The sequence below is a fragment of the Cloeon dipterum genome, chromosome 1 (assembly GCF_949628265.1).
Source record: "Cloeon dipterum chromosome 1, ieCloDipt1.1, whole genome shotgun sequence".
Taxonomy (NCBI): domain Eukaryota; kingdom Metazoa; phylum Arthropoda; class Insecta; order Ephemeroptera; family Baetidae; genus Cloeon; species Cloeon dipterum.
Genome location: NC_088786.1, coordinates 37,974,867 through 37,988,372, shown reverse-complemented (window position 1 = coordinate 37,988,372; position 13,506 = coordinate 37,974,867). Strand labels below are relative to the sequence as shown.

General features: G+C 39.8%; 2 protein-coding genes and 1 long non-coding RNA gene across 4 annotated transcripts; 2 read left to right on the top strand and 1 right to left on the bottom strand.

The window, feature by feature from the left end:
* Position 1: 1 nt before the first annotated feature.
* Positions 2–2,874, top strand: LOC135948493 (uncharacterized). Of its 2 annotated transcripts, XM_065497801.1 has the most exons (6): positions 2–631; positions 686–834; positions 885–1,032; positions 1,098–1,694; positions 1,755–2,041; positions 2,097–2,874. In XM_065497801.1, the coding sequence occupies exons 1-6, from the start codon at positions 526–528 to the stop codon at positions 2,448–2,450; spliced, it is 1,641 nt and encodes a 546-aa protein (XP_065353873.1). In that variant the 5' UTR covers positions 2–525; the 3' UTR covers positions 2,451–2,874. The 2 variants fall into 2 exon arrangements, with proteins under 2 accessions (XP_065353873.1, XP_065353872.1); XM_065497800.1 differs by having other exon boundaries at positions 2–834.
* A 3,397-nt stretch (positions 2,875–6,271) lies between these two features.
* On the top strand, positions 6,272–8,521 carry LOC135944131 (heat shock protein 70 B2-like). The gene is made up of 2 exons (XM_065490901.1): positions 6,272–6,496; positions 6,646–8,521. Exons 1-2 carry the CDS (start codon positions 6,326–6,328, stop codon positions 8,407–8,409), a joined length of 1,935 nt encoding a protein of 644 aa, XP_065346973.1. The 5' UTR covers positions 6,272–6,325; the 3' UTR covers positions 8,410–8,521.
* Positions 8,522–8,710: 189 nt separating this feature from the next.
* LOC135934081 (uncharacterized) lies at positions 8,711–9,382 on the bottom strand. Its single transcript, XR_010574062.1, has 3 exons — positions 9,272–9,382; positions 8,957–9,098; positions 8,711–8,895 (listed from the first exon to the last, which is right to left on the bottom strand). It is a non-coding gene; the product is annotated as an uncharacterized LOC135934081 (long non-coding RNA).
* Between the last annotated feature and the right edge of the window lie 4,124 nt (positions 9,383–13,506).

Here is a 13,506-nt window from a genome sequence, read left to right as displayed (position 1 = left end):
ATATCGATATTTAAAATCGATATTTTTTCGGCACGATATTATCGATTTTTTTTACAAAAACGATAATTATCGATGATTTTTCGCGATTTTTGTGCGATTTTTTTTAAACCGTGTTAGCATTCTATGTCAATTGCTTGTGCCGCGTTTTTTGTTGATCTAGGCTGCTGGCCATAAGAAATAAAATTATAATTTAAAAACCAGAACGAACATACTCCCGTACAACCAAAATACGATACGAACTACCAACAGCCGAACAGCCCATCGCCCATCCGCGGATCCGCCCACCCCTAAAGTCAGAATTACCAATCGCCGTCAACCATGCTATTGTATTTCCTCTATGATCAATAACCAACACCTACTAGGGTTTAGGTGGCAAAACTGTTTTGACATATAACAATAACAAAACACATAAAAGTAAACAAACACTAAACTAAATGACTGAACACGAAGCACACATTTCAAGCGGAATAAGATAACTCCACGCGGTTCTCACTTATCATAACGTGTTTTAATATACGGAGTAAGATGTCCAGGGTTTCTGTCCAAAAGAAAACCCGCAAAAATAAACGGCGGCTTGGTGTACCTGTAAAAAGAATCAGAGGAAAGTACTACAAAACTAGAGGCTCTATTGGTACGAATTACTGGTTAAAATCTGATTTTATTATTTATCCTCCCATACATATAGGAAGCTTAAAACACAGAAGAGTTGCGGAAAAGCTTGCGGTTTTCATAGCATCGGAGGGTCACTCGCTTCACGAAGTGAATAAATGGGGATTTGTTAACCTCTTACGAGAAGTCATTGACCCAGCGTACCTACCTCCAAGTTCTAAATCGGTTTGTTTTTATTTTTTAATTATTGATTTTAAAATAATCAATGTTTATAGCTTACTAGAATGATCCTCAATCTTGGCTTGAAGGCTCGGATATTAGTAGGAACAGTTTTAAGGAATAAGGAAGTGGTCGTAACTGCAGATATAGCCACAGTAACCACCACAACAATGGGCTACCTTGTGATGACAGCACATTATATTGGTAATAAAGTGTATCACGCCATTAAATAAGTGAAATCGTGACTAATATTCTTTATTTAAAAAAAGCTGAATCAACGATTGACTCTGTCACCCTCGCAGCACGGCAATTGAACTGCAGACACACAGCTGATGAGATTTACAGCCAGTTGTGCCTCATAATTGAAGACTTTGGCCTGAAAACAAAACAAATAGTTGGTGCCGTGACTGATGGAGGTGCCAACATGGTTAAAGCTATGAGGATGCTGGTGGGCAAAGATCAACACATCGTCTGCATAAATCATACAATCCACAACATTGTTAAGAGATCTCTAAAAGATTCAAAAGAGCTTTCGTCAACTTTTGAAAAACTGCACAAGTTAGTGACCTACTTCAAGCACAGCACGTTGGCTATGGACAAACTTCGCAATTCTCAAGAGGAATGTGGAGTCCTCCCCAGCAACATAACTTACCTAAAAAGGGCTATCAAACCTCGCTGGAATAGCGAGTACCTTTCGGCAAAATCTTACCTTGACATGGAATGCTATGTAAACAAAGCACTTGAGGATGACGCCGATCACGAAAACTTAAACGAGGATGAAGTAACTCATTTGCAAGACTACATTGGCATCACAGCTGTGATGTATGAGTTGACCTCGATGTATTCCGGTGAAAAATACCCGACTGGTAAATTTGTAAAATTAAGATTAATTTGATATCTTATTAAATTTTGTTAATTCATTTCAGTCAACCTGGTTATTCCAGGCCTTAAGTACGCCATGTACAAAATGGGTAATTTTGCTGCTAAAACTCAAGAAGGAAAAGCCATGAAAGATAGTTTGATTAAACAACTCCAGGCTCTGTTAAATGAATTGCATTTGAGCAGAATCCATATCAAAGCTACTCTTCTTGATCCCCGATATAGGTCTGACCATTTAGATGTTTCAGCAAACGCTAAAGCTGTTGAAATCGTGAACTCATTGTTGAAGGAAGAAAGATCAAAATCGGATGATTCACTCGATGCTTCTCTGATGGTACCACAATTAGAATAATTAAACATATTATCAAATATAATTTATGATTTTATAGGATGGGAGTATTTTCCAGCCCTATTTGGTGCAGCAGATTAAGGAGAAAATTGAAGCATGGAGTACTTCTTATGATAGAGAGCTAAAACACTATCTGAACTGTCCTACTGAAGATTTTGATGCAAATCCAATTCAATATTGGCAAAACAGGATCGAAGGCTTTTCTCCATTTCTAAGCAAAATAGCTTTGAGGGCTCTATTGATTCCAGCCTCATCAACAGCATCAGAGCGAGCTGTCTCTGCTTTAAATCTAATTGCAGTAAAAAAAAGAGCGCGTTTGACGAAGAAAAATGTTGACATTCTCGTATTTTTAAAATGTCTTGACAAAAAACATTGGAAAATTATCAGCCCGTAAAATGTGGACTGATTGTAAATTCTAAAATATATCCAGGCTAACTTTGGAGGACGATTATAATTGAAATTTTGTGAGTAATTTTAAGGTGACACCTAATTAAACTGATATAAATTACTTAACAGATGGTGAAACTCAAAGGCTTGGCTTGAGCTCAGGTGCTTTCCCTATTTTTTCTTCATATCAAAAAATAAAAAAACCACTTATTAACAAGCACAATCAAAGAAAATAAATTAATTGTCAGCTTAATATTTGAATGCAAAAATCCTGTCAAATCGATCTCCATATTCGCCTGGAATTGCTCCTTGATTGGAATTAAAAATTGATTACTCGTAACAATTATTAAGCTTGTATTTAGGTCTACATAGTATGTATTTTTAGGATGTAAGTGGTAGAAATAAAAATGTATCTGGTGTTTTTAATATTAAATCTAGTAACTTCAATTTTCATTTGACAAAATATTGAAATCAATTCCAATCAAAATTTGACAAAAAGTAAAATCAAACCCAGTTATATTTTACATAATGCATTAACCAATTTAACTTTAATTTCAAAATCAAATATAATAATTATTTTAGGAATTTCAATTTCGAATATAAAATACACCGCGTTCAAATTTGGTAAAGGACCAACCAAAATTTTATTTTGAAACAATTTAAATAATCTCAATTTAAATGATAGACATAAATGAAATCACGCAAGATTAATATTAAAGTTTTTTATTTTTTAATAATTCCACAAGTTATTTGGTGCAGAAGCACAAATCAACACACTTTCAATTTCTTTTTCTTCAATCATTCTTGAATGTAAACATTTTGAAATTTTGAGTACACGCTTTCCTGGTACCGCAAGACAACTAACACCAAATATGCTCAAATATTTTTCAACTCCAGCCCTCTTCTTCCAAAATTTGAACACGTCAAGGTCTTCGCTTTCCAACGTAGGATCCTTGACGTAGTTCAAGAACAAGTTTATTTCCTTGTCCTCAGGATTCACAGCAGATGCTCTAGTTTGAGTCTGGAATGTATTTGTGTAGGCTCGAAAGTCAAAAACGTCTTCTGGAGTAGGATCATCTTCTTCACTGCTTATTAACTCTTCTCTCCCTTCAGGTTGTGCAGCATTGCTGACTAGAGCATGTTGTCTTTTTTTGTCAGAATTAATTTTGTCAGACACAAAAGACTTCAATTTTCCTTTTAAAGCGTTGGTCGCATTCATCAAGATGAATGGGTTCTCTGGGCTACCAATGCACATTGTTTTGTAACGCGGATCAAATATTTGGCAGCTGACGAAGGGCTCCTCATCACCTCTAGTAGATTTCCATGCTTCGAGCTGTTGAATTAAGTCTCTCTTCATTGTCATTGCTGAACCAGTTAAAATTATGGTTCTTTTTAACTTCTCCAGAGTCATGAAAATGTATGGTGCGGTTTGTGAGGCGAGGAATTGTGTGTTTGAGTCAATCTTTCTTGTTGCTGACTTCATCACACTCAGCAGAGATTCAATTTCCCTGGAACAAGCAATATCTTGGTGGTTGAGACTTAAATTTTCTCTTGAGATTTCTGGCAAAGTGAGAAAATCATTCATCAATTTTGAGCAATGCACAAAATGCTCAAGGATATCTTGAGAGCTTCTGGCTACCAAAAAATTTCTAGCCTCTTCAAATGAGTTTGCTTTCTTCGCCACTAAAATGAACGATGATTCGTGCTTTCTGGCGACTTCATGCAAACGCTTGAGCTTAGATTTAAGCTGTTGGACAGTCTCCAAGGACATCGAATGTGAGATAATCCTGTCAGTCAGTGACAAAGCACAGTCATACATTCGAGCACCAGTTGGAAGTAGGGGCTTCATGACTTTGGTGGAAAGATCTGACTGATTTAACACGCAACGTAAATTTTTCCATGAGATCCCCATGTCTTCGATGTCGTGTTTCAACTTCATGCTCATGATTTCAGGGCTGTTGGTAATTGTCTGAGTCGACTCAACCATGGCCCACAGAACTGCTGACTGCATTCCATCCTTTGAGTAATCTAAAAAGAGTCAATATTACATTTTCTGAAATTTTAATAATTTAAAAAGTAAACAAACCATAGTAATGCACAACTAGAGCAGCGACTACTTTGTCTCTGTTGAGATGCCATACTTGGAAATCAGCTGCCCAAGTACCTGCCTCAATCACTCTACTCGAAATTTCACATTTCAAGGTGGTGGCGATTTCATTCAGTTCATTGCTGGCAGGCTATAACATTTAACTTGTTTTATACCCGTAAAATTACGAAAAATATTCATGCTTACATTATCAAATGGTTCGATTCCTAAATATGCTGGATGAGAAAGCGCTTCCAAATCCTCCTTTGTAACCAAACACAAGGGCACGCCTAGTTTGCAAAGAAAACGGATCAATCCGTTTCTCAAAACCTGAGATGATTGTTGGCCTGAAACTGAAAAATATTTACGGATGACGCCTAAATTGTAAAAAAGAAGCATATTTTACGTACAATTTTTTCTGGCGTTTTTGACGGCTTCCTCTAAAGAAATTTGCTTTTTGATACAAGTTGATGGTCCCTTCATATTTGTACTAGGTACAAATTCATCCATCGTTCTCTTTTTCTTTGTTGGTTGAGCTTCACCTGCTTTTGCACATGCATCTTCGTTACTAATCAATAATTCTTGTTGTTGGCTTTCTCCTTGCGAGGCACTGCTGGTAGATGGTAGATCATTGGACTGGAAGTACAAAAAAATTCGGTACTTTTAGTAATTACTAATAAATTTTCTAATTATATCTTTTTGAGTTCCTAGGATGCATTTTTTAATGTAAATATAATTCAATTATTACTCTACTCGTGATATTTTTAACGATTCAAACCATCCAGCAGTCATTAAAAGATAAATTAAACACATTTATATGTTTCAGAAGCTTTTTTAGACGAATTTATTTAAGCTTTTTAAATTTGTTTTGTTTGGAGAATTATTAGGTTTCAAAACTCTTTTAAATCAACTTACATTTTGTTTCTTGACCTTGCGGACGTGTGAGAGAAGGACCTCTTTGTGCTTCGACAACAAGTGAGTCTTCTCGTTCGTGGTATTCCCGTTTGTTTTGTAGGTTTTACCGCAAAATATGCACTTTTTGTGAAGACTGTCGACTTTTTCAAAGCAAAGTTTCACTTGCTCTCTTGTTAAGTTCGCAGAAATTTCTCTCTCCACAGGGGTCAATTTTCCTTTCTGTGTATACATTTTGTGAATACGTGAATCGTGAATTTCGTTTGTTATTCTTGGAGAGAGATGAAACTTATTTAGTTAAATAAGTTGTTCTTAGTTGACTTGGTTGTATATAGGAAGAATTGAGAACGCAAGCATGATTGCTTAGTTTGTTAGTTTTAGTTGCGGGTGGGGGCGTAACTTTGCGGCTGATTTTCGTTAGTTTGTAGCCTTGGTTACAATTTTGGACGGAAGCGCCTTTTTTAAAAAATATCGACGATATTTTCCGGCGATATTTTTTTTTGCACGATAAATATCGATATTTATCGATATTTTTTGAAAACATCGACATCGAAAATATCGCGATGCCTTAAAAATTTTGACCATGTCTATTCTGGAAATTTCTTTGCCGCAAAATCCGTAAACAAGCGCCGCCTCCTTCGTGACGTCAGTCGGTCTCGGCTGGTCTCGGCCAATAGGATCGCTCCGATTGGCCTTCTTTCCAGATCTTTCGTGATCTTTCTAGGCGGTAATATTCAAACCGTATATAAGCGCGGCAGGCCCACGTTCGGCATTAGTCACTCACAGACAAGCACACGAGAAGCAGACGCAGAGAGTTACACAGCCACAGCGCTCATCCAAGTCTTTATTTACAGTCGCTGAAGAGAACAGAAAACAGCAGCAACATGAAGGCACCAGCAATTGGTATTGACCTGGGCACCACCTACTCCTGCGTGGGCGTCTGGCAGAACGGAAAGGTGGAAATCATCGCCAATGACCAGGGCAACCACACCACCCCCAGCTATGTGGCGTTCACGGACACCGAAAGGTTGATCGGAGACGCCGCTAAGAACCAGGTAGGCTGAAATTTTGTTTTAAAATCGACATTTATTTAATTTCCATGCTCTACATAAGAATTTTCTAGACAAAAACGATTTGTCCAGAACATTCTTTAAATTTCTGGAAGTTTCGAGATGCTTACAAGTCCGAATTCTTGTCATTCCAGGTGGCGATGAACCCGAAAAACACAGTCTTCGACGCGAAACGCCTGATCGGACGCAAGTTCGATGACCCCAAGATCCAGGCGGACATGAAGCACTGGCCCTTCAAGGTCGTCAGCGAGAACACGAAGCCCAAGCTGCAGGTGGAGTTCAAGGGCGAGGAGAAACGCTTCAACCCTGAGGAAATCAGCTCGATGGTCCTGACCAAGATGAAGGAGACGGCCGAGGCGTACCTGGGCACCACCATTAAGGACGCCGTCATCACTGTTCCTGCGTACTTCAACGACGCTCAGCGCCAGGCGACAAAGGACGCCGGCGCCATCGCAGGTTTGAACGTCCTGAGGATCATTAACGAACCAACGGCCGCTGCCCTGGCGTACGGCTTGGATAAGAACCTTAAAGGCGAGAAGAACGTCCTCATTTTCGACCTTGGAGGCGGTACCTTTGACGTCAGCATCCTGACCATCGACGAAGGGTCCCTGTTCGAGGTCAAGTCAACTGCGGGAGACACTCACCTGGGCGGTGAGGACTTTGACAACCGGATGGTCAGCCACTTCATCGAGGAGTTCAAACGCAAGCACAAGAAGGACCTGAGCAGCAACCCCAGGGCCCTGAGGAGGCTCCGCACCGCCTGCGAAAGGGCAAAACGCACCCTGAGCAGCAGCTCTGAGGCCAGTCTCGAAATCGACTCGCTCTTCGAGGGCATCGACTTCTACACCAAGATCTCGAGGGCCAGGTTCGAAGAACTCTGCTCCGACCTGTTCAGGTCGACCCTGGTCCCCGTGGAGCAGGCCCTGAAGGACGCTAAAATGGACAAAAACCAAATCCACGACGTCGTCTTGGTCGGAGGCTCGACCAGGATCCCGAAGGTCCAGAAACTGCTGCAGGACTTCTTCAACGGCAAGACCCTGAACCTGTCCATCAACCCTGACGAGGCCGTCGCCTACGGAGCGGCGGTGCAAGCGGCCATCCTGAGCGGCGACAAGAGCAGCCAGATCCAGGACGTGCTCCTGGTGGACGTGGCGCCGCTGTCGATGGGCATCGAGACGGCCGGAGGGGTGATGGCCAAGATCATCGAAAGGAACACCCGCATCCCTTGCAAGCAGCAGCAGACGTTCTCCACCTACTCGGACAACCAGCCCGCCGTGACGATCCAGGTGTTCGAAGGCGAAAGGTACATGACCAAGGACAACAACCTCCTGGGCACCTTCGACCTGACCGGAATCCCTCCGGCTCCGAGGGGCGTGCCGAAGATTGTGGTCACCTTCGACCTGGACGCCAACGGCATCCTCAACGTCTCGGCCAAGGACGAGAGCTCGGGCAACAGCAAGAACATCACCATCAAGAACGACAAAGGGCGGCTGTCCAGGGAGGAGATCGAACGCATGGTCGCCGACGCCGAGAAGTACAAGGCCGAGGACGAGGTGCAGAAGGCCCGCATCGAGGCCAAGGCCAAGCTCGAAGGCTACGCCCTGCAGGTCAAACAGGCCGTCCAGGACGCCGCAGACAAACTGTCTCAGGAGGACAAGGACAAGGTGACCAAGCTGGCGGAAGAGACCCTGAGCTGGATCGATAACAACAACCTGGCCGACAAGGAGGAGTTCGAGCACCGCTACGAGCAGCTCAACAAGGAGTGCATGCCCATCATGAGCAAGATGTACCAGCAGCAACAGCAACAGGGCGGAGGCCCCCAGCCCTTCCAGTCGTGCGGACAGCAGGCCAGTCAGGGTGGCCGCGGCCAGGGTCCTACCATCGAGGAGGTCGACTAATTCAAATTCCTGATTTCTGTGTATATAAATTCACGAGAGAAATATGAGACTTGAACCATTCCTTTTCATTATTATAGATGATAAGTGTGTATATAGATGAAAAACTTCATTTTGCGTTTATATGTGCCATTTCCTGCCGCTTGTTTGCAATTAAATGTATACAATATTAATTGCGAATAAATCGAAAGCGCTTCGACTGCATGAATAAAATTTGTGATTTTATTTACCTTATAAATTCCAAATTTTGTAAAAAAGTAATTAAAATTCAAGAATTTATTAAATTATTTTCACAAAACCAGCCTTAAAGTTACTAGATAAAATGGCTTAAAATTAAACAGTGCAGAACAATTTTAACATTCAATAGTCTGCCAAACTTTAACTTTTCTGGTCTTCCTTAATTAATTATCAAGTAGTACGGCTCCTGGGTGTCCTGGGTTGCGGTCGGTGGCGTTGGGGCCGACGAAGAAGTGTCACAACACGAGCGCTCTATGAATTTTTTAGTATTATTAGCATCAATATTAACGATCAATGCAATTCTTTTAATTACCTTTGTAGAAATTTCCTTTTGATTTTGGGTCGTTCTTATATTATTTTCTCTCATTTGTAGCGAGATTCCTTTTTCATAGTGATGGTTATTGCGTTGATGTTGTCAGGTTTGCAATTCAATCAGCTGCAGCCCATCACGAACGCTGAAAAAAAATTGTTCCGTTAGAAATAAATTAAAAATTAAAACTTATTCTGCTTTCAAGAGAGGTTAACGCAATATAATTAACAATTTATCGTCACAATTTTAGTACAAAAATTAAACGTGCATTAATTTATTTTCTTGCGAAATTCTTCACAAGGGAAAAAGCTCACCTACTTTTATAGTTTTTGAGTCGTTTGGGCAGGTTGTTGAAAAAGTAAGTTGGCACGTTTTCTCAGGGCTGTACTCCTTTACGTCAATGAGTAGCAACCTGTAAGTAACAGAGGAAATATAAATCATGGACACAAATAATATTAAAATAATTTTATAATTTAAAGTGGAATGATAGTGATTTTTTATTTTAAAAAAATGAAATTTCATGTAAAGTTAACCGTAACCGACCTATTTTTCCCATGTTTTTCTGACCAAAAGTGCCCCAAAATCCAATTTTCGCCCTCTTTTTTTAGCATAGGAAATTAATTGCTTCCGTGGTGAGAAAATTTATGAAAATTTAATAGTGAGAAAATAAAAAATAGTGCTTTTGAGTCTTAAAAGAAATTCTTATTTTTTTTCAAAAATTGCAATTTTCAAAAGAGGTCTGTTTGGCTTCATTAAAATTTACTAGTTCATAGTAGCGTTAAATACTGACTAAATGCAGAGAGCTGGTTAAATTTCCAGTTTTCCCTAAATCAGCAAAATTTTCTCAAATTTAAAATTTTTGAAAAAAAGTTCGTCTGAAAATTTCAGGTGTCCGTTAAAGAACGTTTAAAATTTTTTGGAAATCAAAATACCCAAAATTAAGTTAATTTATTCAAGAATCATCTCAGAAAAAATGTTTCTTTCATTTTAATAATTTCAATGATTTTCAGAGGCAAACTCAGACCCTTATGGCTATCAGAGACTGCGTATAATTCAAATAAAATTTTCATTGATTTTCAAGGACAGATTCATTGGTTACCATGTACGAAAATTTCAAATTTTTCTGATCATGGAAACGTAATTAAAATGATAATTGAGTTGCGCGCCGGCCACCTTCTGTAATGCAACCAGAAGCGACGGCGTGAAACGCCCCCCTCTCTTGGCCAGCAGCGCTGGGCGCTGACCAATCAGATTGTTTTTGCCAATTTTCTCCGAAATTTACAGTGCTGCACCATGCTTTCTCACATGATTTGGAATCCTCTCATCGAGATCTATGGGAAATCCAGAGGTTTTTTTTTGGGAAATGCGGAATTTCAGAGAAAATCGTGATTACACAATTCCGTTGAAAATTCTCCATTTAAAACAATGCTAAGTTTGATGCCGATTTTCTCCAAAATTTACAGTGCTGCCTATCTATTTTTTTAACTACATGATTTTTAGGACCCAATCTGTATGTGTGTTAAAGGATTATGCGGGGAAATTCACTATCATTCCTCTGCAAGGGAAAAAAGCTCACCTACTTTTATAGTTTTTGAGTCGTTTGGGCAGGTTGTTGAAAAAGTAATTTGGCACATTTTCTCAGGGTTGTACTCCTTTACGTCAGTGAGTAGCAACCTGTAAGTAACAGAGGAAATATAAATCATGGACACAAAGATTATCAAAATAATTTTATAAATTAATCAGAAAATATGTAAAAATTTATGCAAAAAATATTCTAATGGTCTAGTGCCTTTATTTATCATTATTTTATAAAACAAAAACCTTATTGAATTATGAATTTTCTAGTGAAGTTGCATCAAATGCTTAATTGAGTTTTTACTTTGGCCAGACTTTGGCGGCTTATCGGGCAACTTTGGCTGATTGCTGGTACAACCCTTTTTATCAAACATCGGTTTTTTGCGCATATCAATAGCCAGCAGCCTTCCGACAGAGACTTTAGCGCCGATGAAATATTTCAGCTAAATCGCGCACCGCGTGCAGGCGGGCAGAGCGTAGGCGGGTGTCCGACAATAATCACATCCCGTTCGGCCTGCTCTCTTTGGGCAGGGGGGAGATTCTGACAGTGCAATTAAAAACACGGGGATTGTTTACCTTCTCGTCAGGGTAGGGTCCCAGGTAGAGAGGGGACCAGGGACAGGGATTACGGGATTCCCGTCCCGTCCCTGAGGGAATCCCTCGGGAACGGGACGAATTTTTTATTTCGGGACAGGGACAATCTGCAGCGGGACGAGGGACAGTTTTATCGGCAGCAATTGCAGCATTAAAAGCCTACAGAGTCTCAGCAAAATATCTGCTTTTTTCAGGTTTTTCTGCGATTTTGCGCATTTTTTCGAAGCACATGCGTTTTTATTGAAAATTTAAAATTCTAAAGATGGATGACCAGAAATAAGGATTTTTAAAAATTAGTAAAAACGCCACTGGTTTCCCCAAAAGACAGCCAATTATTGTAAAACAAACCGCAATTTTACAAAATTTTTGAAACTTTTAGCGCTAAATGTGACCTTTTTGGGGTTAAATTCGGGAAAAAACTCCTCCAACTCGATTTTTTTTATGTGCCAAAAACCAGTGGTGCATTTTTGCTTGCAAAATTGATGAACCCTCAACCAGTGGCTTTTATACTGATTTTGTAAAATTCCTATTTTTGCTCATCCAGCAGGTAATTTTTTTTTTATTTTCCAAAAAAATGCATTTGTTTCGGAAAAAAGCGCAAAATTGCAAAAAAAAAAACACCGCAAAAAAACAGTTTTTAGCCATAGAGCGATGTTTTCTGGAAAATGAAATTTTTGCGAGCCCTGGATATAATAGTAAAAATAAGTCACTGTCTCCACCATCGTTTTTTCAAAAGTGAGCATGAGCACTAGAGTGTATTTCAAGAACAAGACCGAAAAATAATACCGGATTTCCGGTATTGTTCTTGTTTTGCCGGATTTTTTTTCTAAATTCAATACCAGAACAATACTGGAAAAGGCAATACAAGAATATTGTTTTTCCTGAATTCTTCATGGTGGTAGAGAAATTTCCATAGAAAAATTCTTCTAATTTTTAAAAATCCCTATTTTTGGTCGTGTACATTTTTTATTTTCAATAAAAATTGCAGAAACATCCGCAAAAAAGTTTTTTCCCGCAAAAATGCGTGTTTTTGCGGACAAAAACAAAACTAGGTGTTTTCCAGCTGTTAATTTTCGCGTAAAAAAACAGTGTTGCTGTTGTATTTTTGCGGTATTGCAAATTTGGCGAACACGGATTGCTTTCTTTCCTCCTCAAGTTGACAAAGTTAAGAATCTTTAGGCTTTTAATGCTGCACTTTGCCATTGCTGTCGATAAAACTGTCCCTCGTCCCGCTGAAGATTATTGTCCCAGTCTCGTCCCATCCCTGTCTTGAAATAAAAAATTCAACCCGCGTCCCTCAGGGACGGGACGGGAATCCCGTAATCCCTGTCCCTGGTCCCCTCTCTCTAGTTTCAGTTTTAAAATATATTTATCAAGCAAAATGACAATTTTATTAAAATGCCGAATCAAGATTTGGTAATACAAAACTTAAAAAAGATGTCTTCCAGAAAAAAGTCAAAAAAAAACAATACCGAAACAAGATTTTTTTGGTCAGAAAAGCAATTTAATACCAAAACAAGAAGGATTGAAAAACAATACAAGACAAGAAAATTTTGAATATTCCTTTTAGAAACAATAACCAGAACAATACCAGTTTCGTCAAGAAGACAATACAAAAGTTTGGTATTGAAATACACTCTAATTCTGACAGTGCAATTAAAAACACGGGGTTTTTTTACCTTCTCGTCAGGGTAGGATCCCAGGGTCGGCCGGTCAGGGTTCAGATAAGAGCGTAGCTGGGTCTGCTGCCGGGCCGCGGTGGCTCCTATGTGCAACCTGTCGCGGGTGCGACGATGAGCGGCAAAACGAAACCTTCTTCTTTCTTCTCCTTTCTGTTCATGGCGAAGCTCAAAATAATTTTTAAGTCCGATTGGTGAAAAGTTCTTAACTTGAAGAGAATAAGCCTGGCGATGTATGCTCTTCTGCGGAACCATTTTTGAGCGCTAAAACTGATCCGGCAAAACGCGGGAGCCGGGAGGCCGGCTTCGACACACACACATCTTGCTTCATGCAACTCAATGAAAGCAACTGAATTGAATGGTGTTGTTGCATCTGGCCGGCCGGTACAATCGGTACATCCCTGGCAAAATTGTTATTCCTTCAAACAACCCTCGATGAGGCGTGTGGCCGCTTTTAGGCCGATTTGCCAGCAATCACAATGCGCCAGATGCGCGGCGAAACAGAGCCTTTTTTATTGTCACCTGCTGCGATGCAGGCGAGCTGCCCAAGAGCCGCACGAAGGGACAAGTGCAGCTCCTTTCTCCCTTCTCAAGCCAGCACTGCTTGTTACATTCGAGTTCAATTTTATCTCAAAATCAACTATTTCCAGGGTGGTTAATTAAAATTCAATTTAAATATGACTAGAAGAACTGTTTCGATGGAAT